At 43.9% G+C, this 18,495-nt stretch overlaps 2 protein-coding genes across 3 annotated transcripts in view; one reads left to right on the top strand and one right to left on the bottom strand.

Annotated features, from left to right (window-relative positions):
- Positions 1 to 458: 458 nt before the first annotated feature.
- ACSM5 (acyl-CoA synthetase medium chain family member 5) lies at positions 459 to 12,451 on the bottom strand. The gene is made up of 6 exons (XM_025855610.2): positions 12,351 to 12,451; positions 11,249 to 11,273; positions 10,970 to 11,058; positions 8,327 to 8,545; positions 3,237 to 3,447; positions 459 to 670 (listed from the first exon to the last, which is right to left on the bottom strand). The coding sequence occupies exons 4-6, from the start codon at positions 8,528 to 8,530 to the stop codon at positions 459 to 461; spliced, it is 627 nt and encodes a 208-aa protein (XP_025711395.1). The 5' UTR covers positions 8,531 to 8,545; positions 10,970 to 11,058; positions 11,249 to 11,273; positions 12,351 to 12,451.
- Positions 12,452 to 13,939: 1,488 nt separating this feature from the next.
- PDILT (protein disulfide isomerase like, testis expressed) overlaps positions 13,940 to 18,495 on the top strand; it is a 44,035-nt gene continuing 39,479 nt past the window's right edge. The window contains exons 1-2 of one of the 2 annotated variants that reach the window (XM_073900274.1): positions 13,940 to 14,208; positions 18,046 to 18,167. The gene's annotated coding sequence lies outside the window, so the exon portion shown is untranslated. The remainder of the gene's footprint in view (positions 14,209 to 18,045; positions 18,168 to 18,495) is intronic. The other variant, XM_025855577.2, reaches the window with a different exon arrangement.

Here is an 18,495-nt window from a genome sequence, read left to right on the forward strand (position 1 = left end):
AAAAAAACACAATGCTTGTAACAAAATAGATGTTCATTACACCTTGGTTCATGAATGAATGTAAGTAAATGCTTACCTAGCACTTATGCCTGGCATACACTAAGCACACAATGCATGGTAGCTATTTTATATTACTAATTGATCACCTACTCTGTCCTAAATGCATCCTATGGGTTATCGTGTTTACTCTGGCTAATAGCTCTGCAACCACCACCACCATTATTGAAGTAAATGACGCCCGGAAAAGCTAATGATGATTCTAGTACTGCCTCAGCAGGTGATTTTGAAGGATCTTAAAGTGGTCACCAGGATTAGGTCTCAGGTCCATCTGGCCCCACAGTGAGCGCTCCTTTCTGGTTTACTCTCTTCCTGAACAATCAGTGCTGCATTCCATCTCCCATTACTTAAAGGGGAAAAGCCTTGGCCTGTTCTTTATGTGTTCTCTGGAGAGCCCCAACTTACCGGAGGAGTTCCCTGAAGCTCATCCAGCCTGGCCGACTGCCATCTGACACCAGTAGCTTGGACTGGAGGGAGGGACAGTCGGCGCTAATGGCATCCACCCGCGGAGCCAGGGAGTCACTGGTGATAATGGACTTGGCCCTGGACGCCTGCAGCCGATATTTGAGGTCCTTCTCCGTCAGCTGAGAGACACCTGGAATCACGACAGCCCCTGGCATCACAGAGAGAAGGGATGTTGACTGGACGGCAGGGGAAGACCCCTGTGAAGAGGTCCAGACCAGATTTCCCCATCAGAGATAGGAACAGGAAGGGACTAGAAAGAGATGGAATGCCTGAACTGGCAAAGGTAACAATAATGATAATAATGAAATCCAGAATATGTTTATGGAGCACTTACACGTGCTAAGAACTATGCATGCATTATTTTATTTAATTCTTGCAACCCTGGAGAGTAGATGCTATTATTACACCCATTTTGCAGATTAAAACAACAACAACAGCAATAATTAAGACAGACCCTTATGCCTTAATTAAATGGGATAACTTGCCCAAGTTCACACAGATAACATGTTGTAGAGCTGGGATAGTGAATCCAGGAGGTAGTAAGTCTAGGGGTCCATGATCTCAAATGTTATATTATATTGCCTTAGAGATGACCTAGCTCAATGGTTTTCCCTGCCTGCAAACAAAAGCCTACAACAAATCCTAGTGTTGAGAGTGGATCTCTTACGGGGGGAGGCAGGAGGGCAGAAAACATAGGTGGGCGCTCCAGGACGCATATAACTTCAACCAAAGCCATGCTGAAGGTAGCTGAGTCCATCTTTTCCCAAGGGGAAAGGATAAGGAAGTGGAAAGCAGGAACAAATTTTAATCAGACACCTGAAAAACCACCTGAGTATCTCAGAACGGAGGATGTAAACACCCCCATGGAACCCAGCACTCTCATTTCACAGATAAGAAAGAGATCCTAAAGGAATCAGTCATCCTGCCACGGCCAGTGAGAGAGGCCAGTAAACAAAGGAAGAGGCCAATCCCAAATGGTGTAGGAGCCAAGCCAGAGTTCTCATTACCCTTCCCTTTATTTCCTAAACTTTTACAGGATTTAAACCCCAGCATGAACACTTTTGGAGCTAAACGGTGTTTCTTCAGTTCATCTCTCTGTGCTCTGGCTATTTCCAGAACAAGTCTGTCCCACCAGAGTTGTGTGTGGTGCTTTGGGAGCCCAGTCAGAGGGTGGACAGCTGGGGCTGTCAGCAAGAGAAATGAGTCCAATACCTTAGACTGGAAGAGAGGTGATCAGTGCACATCAGGAGAAGGTGAGAATGTGAGGACATCCAGCTTGGGTATCCTCTAAGATGTTGGAGAGGATGTTGGGCTTGACATAGTCATATGTGTTGTTGTCTTGAGTTCTTTTATTTGGACATCAAAGAAATGGGTGAAGCTGCCTAACTGGGGGAACTGGAGACATTTAGGTAATAGGGAAAAGAATGAAAATAATACCCCAAAAGGAAGTTTTGATCATGCAAAGTGCCCAACACAGTGCCTAGCATATAGTAGGCCTCAAAAAAAGTATGAGGGCTCCCTTACCTTGGCCCTCATTTAAATAAACCTTATATGTCATGGAAGAATATGGAGAACTCCCCAAACCTGTGTGCCTCTTTCTTTTCCTCTAGCTCGATACACTAGAATGGTGTTCACTTTTATATATTGTGCAAAAATATATAAAAATGAAATGAAAGTTCCTGCTTTTGACAATCCAGTCACAAAATGGTTGGCTAAACTTGTTCATATAAAAAAGCTAATTCTCTGGTGTGAGTTTATATCCCTCTGTTTTGCAAACATTATTTGTGAAAACATCTGTATTTCAGGTAGATTGTTCTAGGGACATGATTGGGAGGGGGTGGACATTTCAAGTGGTGGAAAGTTCCCAGTGGATGGAGAAACCAGCTCTCCACCAAAAGTAGTTGTCTTGCTTTTGTAAAATCAGCAAAAAAACGCCCAGCCCTTCCAATAAGAGCATCAGACAGGGTCAGCAGAGGCTCTCTGAGTTCTATGGACTGTGTCCTTTTGCCTCCTCTGCTAGAAGAATCATCCCAGGAAGATCAATGGCCCACTGCCTTGGCCATTCATAACAGCAGGAGGAGGAACCCTCAAGGGCTAATCTTATTGCTTTGATTATTTTGTCCTTCTCTTCTTTCCCTTGGGAGCTGGTAGATGCTTTGGTGGTGAGAGCCATAAAGTCTAAGAGTGAAACTAATGTAGATTGATTATGAAGATCTTATCCATAATTGCATTACTCTCCACACACTAGTGGCTCCTAAACCAAAACCAGCAAAAAAAAAATATGTTTGGTTTGTCTACTCAGAATTTTTTAAAAGTTTATTTAGTTCTCAACACTATAAGATTAGAAGTTGTTTTTTTGTTTGTTTGTTTTTTTCATAAAAATCCAGGTTTCTATCACAAAGTCAGAAGTGCTGGCAATACTGTCCCTCCTTCACACCCGGAAACTGGGTCGGGAAGCACTTGTCCCTGTGTGATGAGGCATGTGAGCTCCAGTTTACTGCAGTTCCCACTGCTCCCTACTGCCTCACACTGACCTACTTTCATCAGTTACATTACCATCTGACCCTTGTGCTCAAATTTGTGATTGTGGGGCAAAGGGGAGGTAAACAAACTCCACACGGTTCTCTTTGTTCCATCTCCCAAACCATGTGGACTATGCAAAACTCTGGCAGGTGTGTCCACCCCAACTGGTAGTCTCAGCCCCGCTCACTGACCTGTCCGTATGCATGCCACGCTGACCAGCCACCACTCTGGGAGCCGCGGGAGCACCAGCATCATCCTGTCCCCAGGCTGAAGGCCACACATGTCCTGGAGCACATTAGCCACCTTCCTGGACTGCTCCCCCAGCTCCTCAAAGTTCCACTTGACCTCTGTTCCCTTGCCATTGACCCACCAGAATGCGGGGATCCGGGGCCGGTGCCCAGCCTAGATAGCAGTGTAGGCAGAAAAGAAATAGAAAACATTTGTTGAGGATTTTTGTTTGCTTGTTGTTTTTTTTTAATTTAATTTTATTTTTCTGTAGTTATTACAGTCACGGGGTTCCAACTCAAAACAACAAAAAGATGCATTGAGAAGGCTTACTCCCATCCTTGCACCCATCTATCCTGTTCTCCACTTCACCTGCCTCAATGTATAACCAATATTATCAGTTTCTTGCATATCCATTCAGTGTTTCTTTAGGCAAACAGTAAGTATATTCTGTTTTCTGTACCATCTTTTTAATGCAAAAGGTAGCCTATGATTCATACTGTTCTGTATCCTCTCTTCTTGAAATATAATTCTCATGCCATAAAATTCACTATTCTTAAGTGCACAATTTAATGGGGTTTTTTTTGAGATATTTAACACTTTATTATAAAGTAGCCTTTGTGTTAGATAGTTTTGCCATCTAACTAACCTAAGTGTTCTGAGCATGCTGAAGGTAGGAGAGGCTATGCTATGATGCTCAGTAGGTTAGGTGTATTAAATGCATTTTCCAATTACGATATTTTCAACTTACAATGGGTTTTTTTTTGCTTTATTTTTTTAATTTTTTATTATGTTCTGTTAGCCAACATATAGTACATCATTAGTTTTTGATGTAGTGTTCAATGATACAAGATCTAACAATTACAAATATCTATGCCCCCAACATGGGAGCAGCCAATTATATAAACCAATTAATAACCAAAATAAAGAAACATTGATAATAATACATTAATAGTAGGAGACCTCAACACTCCACTCTCAGCAATGGACAGATCATCTAAGCAAAAGATCAACAAAGAAAAGAGCTTTGAATGACACATTGGACCAGATGGACTTTGTAGATATATAGAGAACATTCCATCCTAAAAGAAGAGAATACTCATTCTTCTTGAGTGCACATGGAACTTTCTCCAGAATAGACCACATACTGAATTACAAATCAGGTCTCAGCAGATATCAAAAGATTGAGATTATTCCCTCCATGTTATCAGACCACAATGCTTTGAAACTGGAACTCAATCACAAGAAAAATTTGGAAGGAATTCAAACACTTGGAAGTTAAAGAGCATCCTGCTAAAGAATGACTGGGTCAACCAGGAAATTAAAGAACTTAAACAATTCATGGAAACTAATGAGAATGAAAACACATCGGTCCAAAATCTATGGGATACTGCAAAGGCTGTCCTAGGGGGGAAATACATAGCCATCCAAGCCTCTCTCAAAAACGTAGAAAAATCCCAAATGCACAAGCTAACCTTACACCTAAAATAGCTGGAGAAAGAACAGCAAATAAAGCCTAAACTGAGAAATAATAAAGATTAGAGCAGATATCAATGAAATAAAAACCAGAAAAACAGAACAAATCAACAAAACTAGAAGTTGGTTCTTTGAAAGAATCAATAAGATCGATAAATCTCTAGCCAGACTTATTCAAAAGAAAAGGGAAAGGACCCAAATCAATAAAATCATGAATGAAAGGGGAGAGATCACAACTAACACTAAGGAAATAGAAACAGTTATTAGAAATTATTACCAGCAACTATATGCGAACAAATTAAGCAACCTGGAAGAAATGGATGCCTTCCTGGAAACTTATAAACTACCAAGACTGAAACAGGAAGAAATAGACAATCTGAATAGACCAATAACCAGTAACGAAATTGAAGCAGTAATCAAAAACCTCCCAAAAAACAAGAGTCCAGGGCCTGATGGATTCCCTGGGGAATTCTACCAAACATTTAAAGAAGAAGTAATACCTATTCTACTGAAGCTATTTCAAAAAATAGAAATGAAGGAAAACTTCCAAACTTGTTCTATGAAGCCAGCATTACCATGATCCCAAAACCAGGCAAAGACCCCATCAAAAAGGAAAATTACAGACCAATATCCCTGATGAACATGGATGCCAAAATACTCAACAAGATCCTAGCCAATAGGATCCAACAGTCCATTAAAAGGATTATCCATCACGACCAGGTGGGATTTATTCATGGGATGCAAGGATGGCTCAATATTCACAAATCAATCAATGTGATAGATCACATTAATAAAAGACAAGACAAGAACCATATGGTCCTCTCAATCGATGCAGAAAAAGCATTTGACAAAATACAGCATCCTTTCTTGATTAAAACTCTTCAGAGTGTAGGGATAGAAGGAACACACCTCAATATCATAAAAGCCATCTATGAAAAGCCCACAGTGAATATCATTCTCAATGGGGAACCCTTAAGGTCAATTCAATGGTTTTTAGTATATTCACAAAGTGGTATAATCATTGCCACAACCTAATTCCAGAACATTTTCATTATCCTAAAAAGAAATACCATACAGATTAGCAGGCACTCCCTATTCCCCCCTCTCCCTAGCCCTTGGCAACCACTAATCTACTTTTTGTCTCTATGGATTTACCTATTCTGGATATCTCATATGAATGGAATCATATAATATGTGCCAGCACCACTAGCTGGAAAGATGAGGTTTTTTTTAAAGATTTTATTTATTTGTTTATTTATTTATTAGAGAGTGAGCGAGAGAGAAACAGCATGAGAGGGAAGAGGGTCAGAGGGAGAAGCAGGCTCCCCGCTGAGCCGGGAGCCCGACGTGGGACTCGATCCCAGGACTCCGGGATCATGACCTGAGCCAAAGGCAGTTGCTTAACCAACTGAGCCACCCAGGTGCCCTGGAAAGATGATTCTTTCCCCCTTGAATTTACTGACACCTTTGTTGAAAACCAACTGACCATAGATTTATGGGTTTATTTCTGGACTCTCAATTCTATCCCATTCATCCATATCTGTGTTTTTACCAGTGTCACAGTGCCTTTTTTTTCTCATACAGTCTTTATTACTGTCACTTAGTACTAGGTTTTGAAATAGGGAAGTGTGAGTCCTGCTGTGTTTCTTTATCAAGACTGCTGTGGTTATTATGGGTCCTTTGCCTTTCCATGTGAAACTTTGGACAAGATTATCTATTTCTGCAAAGAAGTCTACTGGGATTTTAATAAAGATTACTTTGAGTATCTAGATCAATTTGGGATATGTAATCATTTTTTTTTGCAACTTTATAATTTCTGCTTCAATGGCAATCAAGTCTAAAAAATGTACATTTCAACTTTGTCAAGGGTAGACTTCAGTAAGCTGCTAAATGCATACATAATGGAGAAGCTAATATTTTCTGGTGGTTCCTGTTTCCTGAGAGTCGAACTTCCTCAGATGTGTTTTAGACTTTTCCCAAAATTGTCACTAAGGGATACGTTACTTTTGCATAACAAGGTAATATCTCAGGAGCATTCTGAGATTCACCCAAATCTTTAATGAGTGCTTCTTTAATAAATAGTCCCTGAGCTATTCCAGCCTTTGGTTAGTTTCCAGAGTTCTAAGAAGTAGATTCTGGCAATTTTCCCAAGGTTTTTTATTGTTGTTGTTTTTAGAGAAGATGAAATTTTAGAAAGTCCTTATTCCACCATTTTTGCTGATATAACCCTATTTGTATTTATCTTTAGTGGAAGTCCTCCAAGGATGATCCCAGTGTGGAAAAAGAGCTCAGATTTTGTAGACAGGAATGGGGCACCCCAGCTCCATCTCTTACATACGTTTCTCATTTTATTCTCACAACAACTCCAGGTGGCAGATAGTATGACTTCCATTTTATAGATGAGAAAACTGAGATCCAAAGAGCTTAGGGCATTTGCACAAGGAACCATGTCTATCTGACTACAAAGCCACTTTCACACTTTACTATATCCACCAACAGTATACTTCTACTGAATCTACTAACAATATTATTTTCCTCATTGTTTTTCTTTACACAAGCTCTTCTTAAAATTAACATAAGTAAATTGTGTTGAGATAAAGTTTATAGTCTCCTACTATAAAATAAAAGGTTAGCATCTTTAACATAAATAAAAAGTGACTATAATATACACAGAGAGACACAAGCAGACACCTAAAGAAGAGAAAAAAAAAGAAGGAAGTATATGCTCAGAGACACACAAAGAAATCAAGATAATTTTAATTCAATTCTACATATCTGCTGTGATCTGTAAAAAGCTTTGAGCCTCAGCCATGCTCTCTCCTTATTTAAAAGGGAAGTCCAGGGACACCTGGGTGGCTCAGTCGGTTAGGTGTCCGACTCTTGATTTTGGCTCAGGTCATGATCTCAGGGTCGTGAGATCGAGCCCCATGTGGGCTCCGCATGGGGTGTGGAGCCTACTTAAGATTCTCTCTCTCGGGCGCCTGGGTGGCTCAGTTGGTTGGGCGACTGCCTTCGGCTCAGGTCATGATCCTGGAGCCCCGGGATCGAGTCCCACGTCAGGCTCCCTGCTCAGTGGGCTGTCTGCTTCTCCCTCTGCCCCTCCCCCCTCTCATGCTCTCTATCTCATTCTCTCTCTCAAATAAATAAATAAAATCCTTAAAAAAAAAAAGATTCTCTCTCTCCCCCTCTCTCTCTGCCCCTCACCTCTGTGCTCTCTCTCTCAGAAAAAAAGGTAAGTACACAACAGTGGGAGAAATATTAATGAAGAGTAGAATCAAAACAGAATTTTCTCTTTTGCTTGATCAGAACGATGGGAAGGGAATCAAAGGGGGCATAACTGTCTCAACTATGTGATTTGCGTTCAGGAATATGAGACACATCAGGGATGGGGCTAAGTGTCTAAGGCTCACGAAACCTGGTCATAATCTCCCTAAGGCTTAAATGCTAACCATTTAAGTTTTAGGACTTGCAAAATTCCCAGGTGAAAATGTCCACCTGTGTTGTAGCCTTTAGTCACGCTGCAGTAATTGAGGGCAGCCTCTAAGGCCCAAGAGGGACACTAGGACACAGTGGGCTTCACCTTTTCCAGCTGACTCCACATGTCCAGCACATCATGGGCAAAGTTGAAGTACTCAGGCACTGGCTGCCTCCCCAGGCTGATGGCTTCCCAGGTGGCCACAATTTTCTGAGGGTCAGGGAGAGGTGGTTGCTGCCTGTGAGGCCCACAGAATCCCCGGGCATTTCTCAGTGCCTTGAGGACCCAACTTCTTAGCCATGGCATCATGTTATTGTGTGCAGCCTGTCACCAAAGAGAAGAGAGAGAACACAATCCTGAATTCTGGGCTCTGTGGAGAGATTGAGCTGGAGGAGAAACCTGTAGTCAGCCCCAATGGTGACTACAGTACACACTGACTTGTAAACATCGTCTTGGGCCTTAGTCTTAAATCCACCGTGTGATTTTGATCATTTCTTCTCTCTGAGCCTCAGAGCCATCCCTTCCACTTCTCACTGCCTATGGATCTCTGTGGGCCTGAGGTCAATAACTCAGAGCCCTCTTCTCAAGGCTTCCCAAGCCCACTTTCCCAAGGTAAATCCTGAACTGGCCTGACAAAGCCAAAGAAAGCTCTAGGGCAACACTATCCAATGGAAATGTAATGTGAGCCACACCTGTAATGTACAATTTTCTAGTAGCTTCATTAAAAAAAAACTTTTAAAAGAAACAGGTGAAATGAATTAAAATATTTTACTTAGCCAGTATGAAAGATGAAATAAAATGGGGTCATATATGTCAAGGGGTTTTAAAATGAGCCATGAAGGAGGTGGGCCTCCTCACCAGTAGAACCATGAACTTTTGAACTGTGCCAAACCACAGATACTCCAAGGACTCAACCAGAATACCTGCAACTTGCTACAGTAGGAGACTGTTTAGTGATAGCCTTAGCAATCAATTATATTCAGTCAAGACTAGTTTTCTGCCACCAACATCAATCAAAATTCTTTGTAAGCAACATATACAAACATTCCTTTTTGTCTTTAAAAACCCATGCTTTTGGGGGCAACTGTGAGGCTCCATCAGTTAAGCGTCCGACTCTTGATTCCAGCTCAGGTCATGATCTTGGGGTCATGATCTCAGGGTCATGAGATCAAGCCCTGCCTTTGTGGCCCACCCCCCCCTACCCCACAGTGGCTCCATGCTGGGTGTAAAGCCTGCTTAAGATTCTCTTTCTCCATCAAAAACTAATGATGTATGGTGATTAACGTAACAATAAATTATTTTAAAAAAAAAAGATTCTCTTTCTCCTTCTCCTGACCACTTCCCCTCTCTCTTAAAAACAAAACCAAAAACAAACCTTGCCTTTTGTTCCCTGGAGTAGGGGGTGGGGGTGGGTGGCACTATTTGGGTTGCTGCCCAAATCTGTGTTCTCTGAATGGCAATTTTGAGACCCCAAATAAAAGTTTTCTTTTTATTTTAGCTTTACCTCTTTTCTTGGTCAGCACCGGCTATATCCTATAATTTCAACATGTAATCAATGTAAAAAGAAATTACTAAAGAGAGATTTTACTTTTTTTTTTTTTGTACTAAGTCTTACAATCCAACATTTATTTCACACTTACGCGCCCACCTCAGTTTGGAGTAGCCACATACTAAGGGCTCAACAGCCATAGGCGGCTAGTGGCTACCGTATTGGTCAGGGCAGTCTCAGTGTCCTGCTATTCAAAGTCTGGTCTATGGGACGGCAGCATCAGCATCACCTGGGAGCTTGTGACACCTGCAGAACCCCAGACCCCACCCTAGACACGTGGAATTAGACTCTGCACTTCAACAGGAGCCCGAGGGAGTTGTGTGCGCTTTGTTTAAAGAGCACTGAGAAGCAGATGCAGGTTCTTTCCACCAAATTCCTCTTGGTCATAATAATAACAGGATATGGTACTGTAACTGCCAGAGATTAAAAGTTTGAGCTTCCCCCAGATTTGTTTATTAAATCCTAACCCCCAGTGTGATCGCAGCAGGAGGTGGGGGCCTTTGGGAGGTGATTAGGTCCTGAGACCTCAGAGAGCTGGCTCGCTCCTTTTGCATGGCGAGGACAGAGCAAAAAATGGCGTCTATGAACCAGAGGCGGGCTCTCAGCAGACACGAATCTGCCTGCCGCAATTTGATCTTGGAATTCCCGGTCCCTAGACCTGTGAGAAATAAATGTTGTTTAAACCGCAGCTGCCCAAACAGACTAAGACAGTAAAAAACAATAATAATGTGTTGCAATAACGAGAAAAACAAAAATAATCGCCATCTACAGAAGGCTTAACGTGTACCAAGCTTTGTAGATGTTATTTCCTTAAATCCTTACAACAATTCTATGATTTAAATGCTATTTTCTCTGTTTTACAGATAAAGAAAGTCAGGTTTTAAGAGGACAAGGCGACTTGCAGGTCTCGCTTCCCAGAAATGCCTAGGCCCCGGCCTCTGTTGTAGCTACCAGCTCTGGGGCCTCTGACTCCCCTTCTCTGACCCTCCACCACTCCCCCCCTCCCCTCAACTCTGCCCCAAGCCTTTTCCTCTGCCTCCCTCCCCTCGATTCCTCTGCCCCTTGACAGCTGATAATTAGAATCCCCTGGCCTCCCTGCTAACCCAAGGCCATTTCAGGCACGCCCCTTCTTGGTTGAAGCAGCAAAGGCCTCAGAGGCAGCTGATACCTGTCCTTGAAAAGATTTCTCTCTACATTACCTTGCTTTTGAACCCAGAAAATGCAAAAGGGCTTCAATGTTCTGTTTCAGCTGAATGCAGGCCTTAGATATTCAAGTTCCTCCAGGACACTGGAAAAGGCAATTTGCTGACTTGGCCTCCCACCTGGAACTTTGGCCCCAAATGCAGCCAAGAGAGAGCAGAGCCCGAAGCCAGCAGAGGACACGGTGGCTTCAACTGGCCAGCACGCTTGGAGCCAGCGAGGGCGGCCCTGCCAAGCTACTGTCACAGCTCTCACAGTGGCTCTGGTGCACGTCTTACCTGAAAATTCAGGTCACCACCTCATCTGAAGAGAGAACAGGAATTTCATTATGTTTTATCGGAAAGGATACAATAGTAACAATAACATAAGCTAACCATGTTCCTTCTCTCCTCCAAATCCTCCAATGCAGAGAGACAGAAAGTAGATGAGTAGTTGCCTGGGGCTGGATATGTGAACAGGGAATGACTGCAAATGGACACAAAGGCTCTCTTTGAGGTGATAGAAATGTTTTAAATTTGGACTGTGGTCATGGCTGCACAAATCTGTAAATGTATTACTACTACTACTAATAATAATAACGATGATGATGATGGCATATCTGAATGAATTTATGGTATGTAAAATTAAACCTAATTTTTTTTTTTTTTTTTGGTAAGCCTCCTATGGCCCACTATCTGGCTCACAGTCCAAGCCAATGTTCCAAGAGCAGTCTGCAAGGCCCCACATGACTTCCTGGCTCTCCACTCCTTCCCACCTCCTAGCTCTGCTCCAGCCACACTGTACTGGTCTGCCTGCCCTTTGTTCTCCCTGCTGCTGGTAAAGTGAATCTCTGAGAACAGCAAAAAAGATCCTGTCTCACAGTGTTTGCCTATATCTGCGGTTAAATAGTCCCATGGTGGCCCAGCCAATTTCAAACAACCAAAGTTTTAACAACTGGCTTGCAAAATTCCTCATTACTGATGGTCTCTGGTACGCCCCTGTGAGCTGGCTCCAGCTGGTGGTGCTGCTTCAAGCCTTTATCCTTGTTGGCTTCTCTGCCAAGATGTTCCTTCTACATGGTTCACTGCCTCACCACTCACACACAGGCCCTATTCAGTGTGCCTTGGGCCACCACCCCAACCCCAACTAGAACCTTCTCCCATCTGACACTTCCCACCCTCCCTTCTCTCCTTGATTTTCCTCCTTAGTGTTTATCACTTTCTAACATTCAATGTATTTTATAAAAATAAAAAAAAATTATTGTTTCCAGTTTTATTGTGGTATGATTGACAGATAAAATTCCATATATTTAAGGTATACGACATGTACATCATGCAGTTAAGCTAATTAATACAACCATCATCTCTTATACTTGTTGTTCAATATTTTCTATTAACTCACTGTGCCATCTGTCCCCTGCCACACACGTAGGCTAGAATATAAACTCCACAAGGATGGAGATCTTAGATTCTCAGTACAGCTATATCCTCAGGACAGTGCCCTGTCACATAGTGAGAGTTCAGTAAATATTTACTGAGCCAGTGAAGAGTAAATGAGAACTAAAAGTTAGTGAACAGTTTTTATGCCCCAGACATTGCTATGTGTAGGAGGTAAAAACTGACCTCCAGCATTCTAGGTACAAAGTTTGTTTGTTTCTTTTTTCCCCCAGAATCACATCCAGGCTGGTGTAAGCTCTCAGTCTCCAGGATCTGTGGGAACTCCAGGCTCACTTACTCTTCAGAGCACCTTCCTTACCTATCCTTAGAAGTGGCTCAGAGTCCTTCCGATGGAAGAGAGGCTATGGGTACCTCATGGAGAGGATGCTTACGTATCAACCGCCTCGCTCTGCAGTAGTTAGCATCACACTGGGTGTTGGTCCTCCACTGTATTTTGTTCCCCTGTGGCTCTGGCTCATTTCCTGGCCAGGCCAGGGTGGCCCATTTCCATGGAGGCAGCAGCTCCTCTCCCTCCCCATCAAGCGTGGCCACAGAGAATCATCTCTTTGGCCTTCAAATTCCATTTCCCCTCAGTGCCCAGACCTCTCTACTGGGTCCCAGGCAACCATTCTCATCTGCAAATCTGCAGCCAGATCTAAAGATACAATCTCTACTCTCAGGGAGGTGGATGGACAGATGACCTGCTCTTTAGGCAGCCTGGTCTCAACATCACTGCTGCCCATCAGTATTTGGTAAGAATCAGGCAGCACAGAACTGGGGGCTGCAGATTGACAAAAATGATGATGATGCTAACAATAACATAACTGCCTTCCGTTTAGTCATTCAATAAAGATTTTGGAGCATCTGTTACCTGCTAGGCAAAGTAAATTATAAGGAATTTAGAAGGTGATTAGTCCTGTGAAGAAAAATAAAGCCGAGAAAGAGACAGAAAGTACCCGAGAGTGGGTTGAGGAAGTCAATGGTTTTAAGCAAAGTGATCGGAAAGACCCAGCCTGAGAAAATGATATTTGAGCAAAGACTTGCAGAAGATTGAGAGAGTAAACCTGAATACACCTGGGTGAACAGCTGTCAGCAGAGGAAACCACAAGTGCCCCTGAGGTGGGTGTGACTGTCATACTGGAAGAACGACAAGAAGGCCAGTGTGGCTGGAGCAGGGAGTGGGACAGAGGCTAGGAGGTGGGACGAGGGCCGGCTTTCTGCCCTTCGGGTACCCTGCGGCTCACTTGGCTCATGTCAGCTCAGCTAACCCTTCTGACAGCCCTGTGAGTTCAACCATTTTACACGTGAGAAAATGACTCAGAAAGGGTCAGTGACATGTCCAAGGCCACATAGCTGATTAGGGACAGAGCTGGGATTCCAATTCTAATGTTTAGGCACCAAGTTCTCAGCCCCTCCTCCTGTGCCACTCCCGGCACCCCAGGGTATGTTTTGTTCCTGATGCCCCCTGTGACCCCCAGCCCCACCCCTGTCCTTGGGCATGCTCCTCTCAGCAAAGGCTGGGCAGGGCCTTCTTACCCAACAATGGCCATTCTTCCCCAGGGCCACCCTGGTCCTCCAGAACCCCAGAACTTGGAACACCGCTGCTCAGGCTGTTGCAGCCCCAGTGTGTCCAGGAAGGAGGGACTTCATTTCTGCCTCTGGATTTCTTTAGAACACCCAGCGGCCTGTGGCTCCTTCTCTGTCGCAAAGGGAAGCCAGGAGCCTGCTCTTCAGGTCACGACCTGACTTCCCTCCTCAAGTGCCCTGGAGTTTGCTGCCCAGCTGGGCCCCGGCAGGCCTGAGTGTAACTAGGCTTCCTACAGGTATGCGCTTGAGTGAAAATGGCAATTCTGACCGCCGGGCCCTGCCCAGGCCGCCTTCCTTCTGCCAAGGTGGTTACAAATTTAAGTGTAGTTTACTGTGTAGATGGCTATACATTAGTATTACCTAAGGGGCTTTAAAAAAGAAAGGTGCCCAGACTCACCCCATATAGACCAATGAAATCAGAACCTAGAATGTTTGGGCTTGAGCATCAGTATTTTTTTTTGAGGTTCCCCAAGAGATCCTAATGTGCAGTCATGGTTGAGAATCACTGAAATGGAATGTGGGGTTTGTGTGAGAATTAAATTAGGTCATTTTGTTCATTCATAAATTCAAAAACATTCACTAAACTCCAGATCTGGACCAGGCACTGTTCTAGGAGGTGGGGAAACAGCTGTGAACAAAGACACTCACGTGAAGAAGTTTAGAAACATACACACTGGATACTCAGAAAGAATAATACAGGATTTGAAGCAAACAGGGGTGATGTGGCCGAGAGTGCTGGAGGCAGAGGTGGCAGTGGGGGGACAGAGCGGCCTGGGAAGACCCTTCCTCGGAGGAGCTGGTGTTTTTGCTGGGACCTAAATGACCAAAAAAGGCTACAGATCAGGGTAAGGGTGTTCCAGGCAGAAGCAAAGGTCCCAGGCAGGGTGTGCCTGAGGAAAGGGAAAGAACCAGCATGGCTGACATGCTGTGAGTGGGAGGGAGAGCAGAGAGCTAAGGTCAAGGGTGAGGGTGATGGGGTGCAGAGCTGCAGCAGACTGTATATGATGGCAGGCCCCTGGACTCTTCCATAAGAGAGGGATGTGATCTAAGCTGTGTTTCAGAAGGAAACCTCTAAATTCTGTGTGAGGAATGGGTTGGGGGAAGGCAAAAAGAATAAGCAGAGAGGAGGCCACTGTTCTGACTGGACCAGACACAACGGTGGCTGGGACAGAGGGCTGTTGGTGGTGGAGACCAGGGACATTTAGTGCTCAGAGCAGTGGCAGGTGGTAGCAAGCCCTTCTGCCTTAGCTACTCTTATTCTTATTTATTCTTACTCACAAAAGTTTCCTATCATGGCCCTCCTCCGTTTGTGGGGGTGGGGGGTAGAGATGCTGGAACTAGGCTTGGAATGTGTGTGGCTGGGGCTGAGCATTCCTCAGAGGGACACAAAGGAGCCACTGGGTTGTCAGGCCAGAGGGGTGGGTGCAGGGAGAGGCTGGGTTCCTGGGCAGGGGCAGGGGTCTGGGTGGGGCTAAGGGCACAGCGACAGGGGTTGGAATCAGAATGGGGTCCAGAATTTGAGGGGGAGCCCTGTGATGAGCTGAGCTGTGGCCAGAGAGGGTCTCAGGAGAGAGAGCAAGGGGTTGTGTGTGGAAAGGGGGTGGGGGTGAGGGGGCAGAGAGAGAGAGAGAGAGAACCTGCCCCCTCCCACTCTTTTCCCAGAAATGCATATAGTTCACTTCCTTGCTCCCTTCAGTCTGTTGAACAAAATAAATTTTAAAGATCTTATTGGCTTTGTTCAGTGATTCATGAATCAGGCAGCATCCCATCTAGCAGATGGAAAAGAGCTCTGAGAAGCTGTACAAAACGGAAGACTTTTATAGGCTGAAGGGAGCAGGAACAAGGAAATTATACTAGACAAAAAGTCTGGTTGGTAATTACAAGGTCGCTTTCCTTTAGGGGGTGGCAGATGATCTAACTAGTGCTGATCAGGTGACTGCTGATTGAGTGGTTTAATATTCCATTTCTGGGAGAGCCGAAGACTGTAACTAAGTTAAGTCTCAGTTTGGTGACATGGGACTCACCAAAAGCGACCCCATTTGGGACCTGTTGTCTTGCTTTTAACGAGTCAAACAGCAACTTCTGAGTGAAGTTCTCATGGTCACTGTATTTAAAGTGTCAACGTGCCCCCTTTCACGCGCTCACTTTCAAATCTTCCCTGATGGGCTTTTGGGCCTTAGTGCTCATCAGCATCTGACAGATAGTCATGTATTCTCATTCCTTTATCTCATTCACTATGTTCCCCTCTTGTAGAGTGTCAGCTCCACGAACACAAGGGGTATGGTCTATTTTGTTCACTTCTCTATCCCCAGTGCCTAGAATGGTACTTAGCATGTATTTATTAAGACCTCAAGATATATTTGACCTTGTTTTATATATATATATACATATATATATGAATGAATGAATGAATGAGTGAGTGAGTGAATGAGTGAATGAATAGGAGTTGTCACCAGGGTCCACAATAATTTGACCATGGAGGGATTTCTCCACCAGGCAGGGACCTGGTGGAGAAGTCTCCATCCTGTGAGGCCTGAAGCACTGGAAGCCTTCTAGGCTTGTACTCAAACCTGCCCAGGTTAGCAGGAAACCTGCTACCTCCTCACGGGCCTCCCATTGCCCCATCTCCATGAATTGATCAGAAACCCCTGAGAATACTCTGTTTGTTTAAAGATTTTTATTTATTTGTCAGAAAGATTGAGAGAGAGAAAGAGCACAAGCAGGGGGAGCAGCAGGCCGAGGGAGAAGCAGGCTCCCCACCGAGCAAGGAGCCTGCTGTGGAACTCGATCCCAGGACTCTGGGATCATGACATGAGCCAAAGGCAGACGCTTAACCAACGGAGCCACCCAGCCATCCCTGTTTGTTTTTTTATAAGTATTTATAAGTTTTTTATTTTTACATTATTTTAAGTATAATTGACCTACAGTATTATATTAGTTTCTGGTGTACAATATGATTCAACATTTCCATACATTACTCAGTGCTCATCATAAGGGTACTCTTAATCCCCATCACCTGTTTACCCACCCCCCCCACCAACCTCCCCTCTGGGAACTATCTCTTTGTTTTCTGTATTTAAGAGTCTGTTTGTCTTTTCTTTTTCTTTGTTTATTCATTTGTTTTGTCTCATATTGCACATATGAGTGAAATCTTATGGTATTTGTCTTTGTCTGACTTATTTCACTTAGCATGATACCCTCTAGCTCCATCCATTTTGTCGCAAATGGCAAGATTTCATTCTTTTTTGTGGCTAATACTCCATTGTGTATATGTATGTATACATACACCACACCTTCTTTATCCATTCATCTACGGATGGACATTTGGGCTGCTTCCAGATCTTGGCTCTTGTAAATAATGCTGCAGTAAACATAGGGTTGCATTATCCTTTCAAATTAGTGTTTTCGTTTTCTTTGGGTAAATACCCAGTAGTGGAATTATTGGATCATATGGTAATTCCAGTTTCAACTTCTCGAGGAACCTCCACATTGTTTTCCACAGTGGCTGCACCAGTGCACATTCCCACCAACAGTTCACAAGGGTTCCTTTTGCTCCACATCCTCACCAACGCCTGCTGTTTCTTGTCTTTTTGATTCTAGTCATTCTGACAGGGGAGAGGTGATATTTCCTTGTGGTTTTGATTTGTATTTCCCTGACTATGAGTGATGTTGAGCATCTTTTCATGTGTCGGTTGGCCATTTGTATGTGGGAATATTCTTGTCAAAGGCCTGTGAGGGGAGAACGGGAGGGAGAGCCCAAAGTAGCCGTGGTTGGCCTGGCTGACACTCAGATGTTTTACTGTCCATTCTGGCTAGATGACTTGCCTGCATTGATTTCATTTGACTGTGTGGTTCTCAACCTACAGACTGCAAGACAGAAATTACCTGGGGCTATCAATGACAACACATGGATCTCATTTGGATCCCGATTCAAACAAACCTTAAATTATGAGATAACTAGGGTAATTCTCATACTGTCTGGATATTTGATAAGAGGTTGTCATTCATTCTGTTAAGTAGGACAATGGTTTGGTGGTTATGTTTTATTTAAAAAAAAAAACCCTATCTTTCAGAGATTCATAGCGGATTATTTATGGATGAACTAATGTAATCCATGAGACGGGCTTCAAAATAGTCCATGGCAGGGAGTGACAAGAGTAAGACAGACTGGTGGTGACAGTAAGTTGAGTGACAGGTACGTTGGGAAGCGTTGACCATTTTCTCTATTTTTGCTTGCATTCAAATTCTTTCAAATAGAAAGTTAAAAGAAAAAGATCATTTGGGGAGCTTTTAAAACATACAGATAACTGGACCACACCCTGAGTGATTCTGAATTAACTGGTCTGGGTTGAGGCCTGGCATCAGTACTGTTTAAAAAAGCTCCCGGGGGTGCCTGGGTGGCTCAGTTGGTTGAGCGACTGCCTTCGGCTCAGGTCATGATCCTGGAGTCCCGGGATCGAGTCCCACATCGGGCTCCCTGCTCGGCGGGGAGTCTGCTTCTTCCTCTGACCCTCTTCCCTCTC

This window comes from Callorhinus ursinus, unplaced genomic scaffold (genome assembly GCF_003265705.2).
Source record: "Callorhinus ursinus isolate GAN/ISIS: 27379988/994484 unplaced genomic scaffold, GSC_fseal_2.0 scaffold13, whole genome shotgun sequence".
NCBI lineage: Eukaryota > Metazoa > Chordata > Mammalia > Carnivora > Otariidae > Callorhinus > Callorhinus ursinus.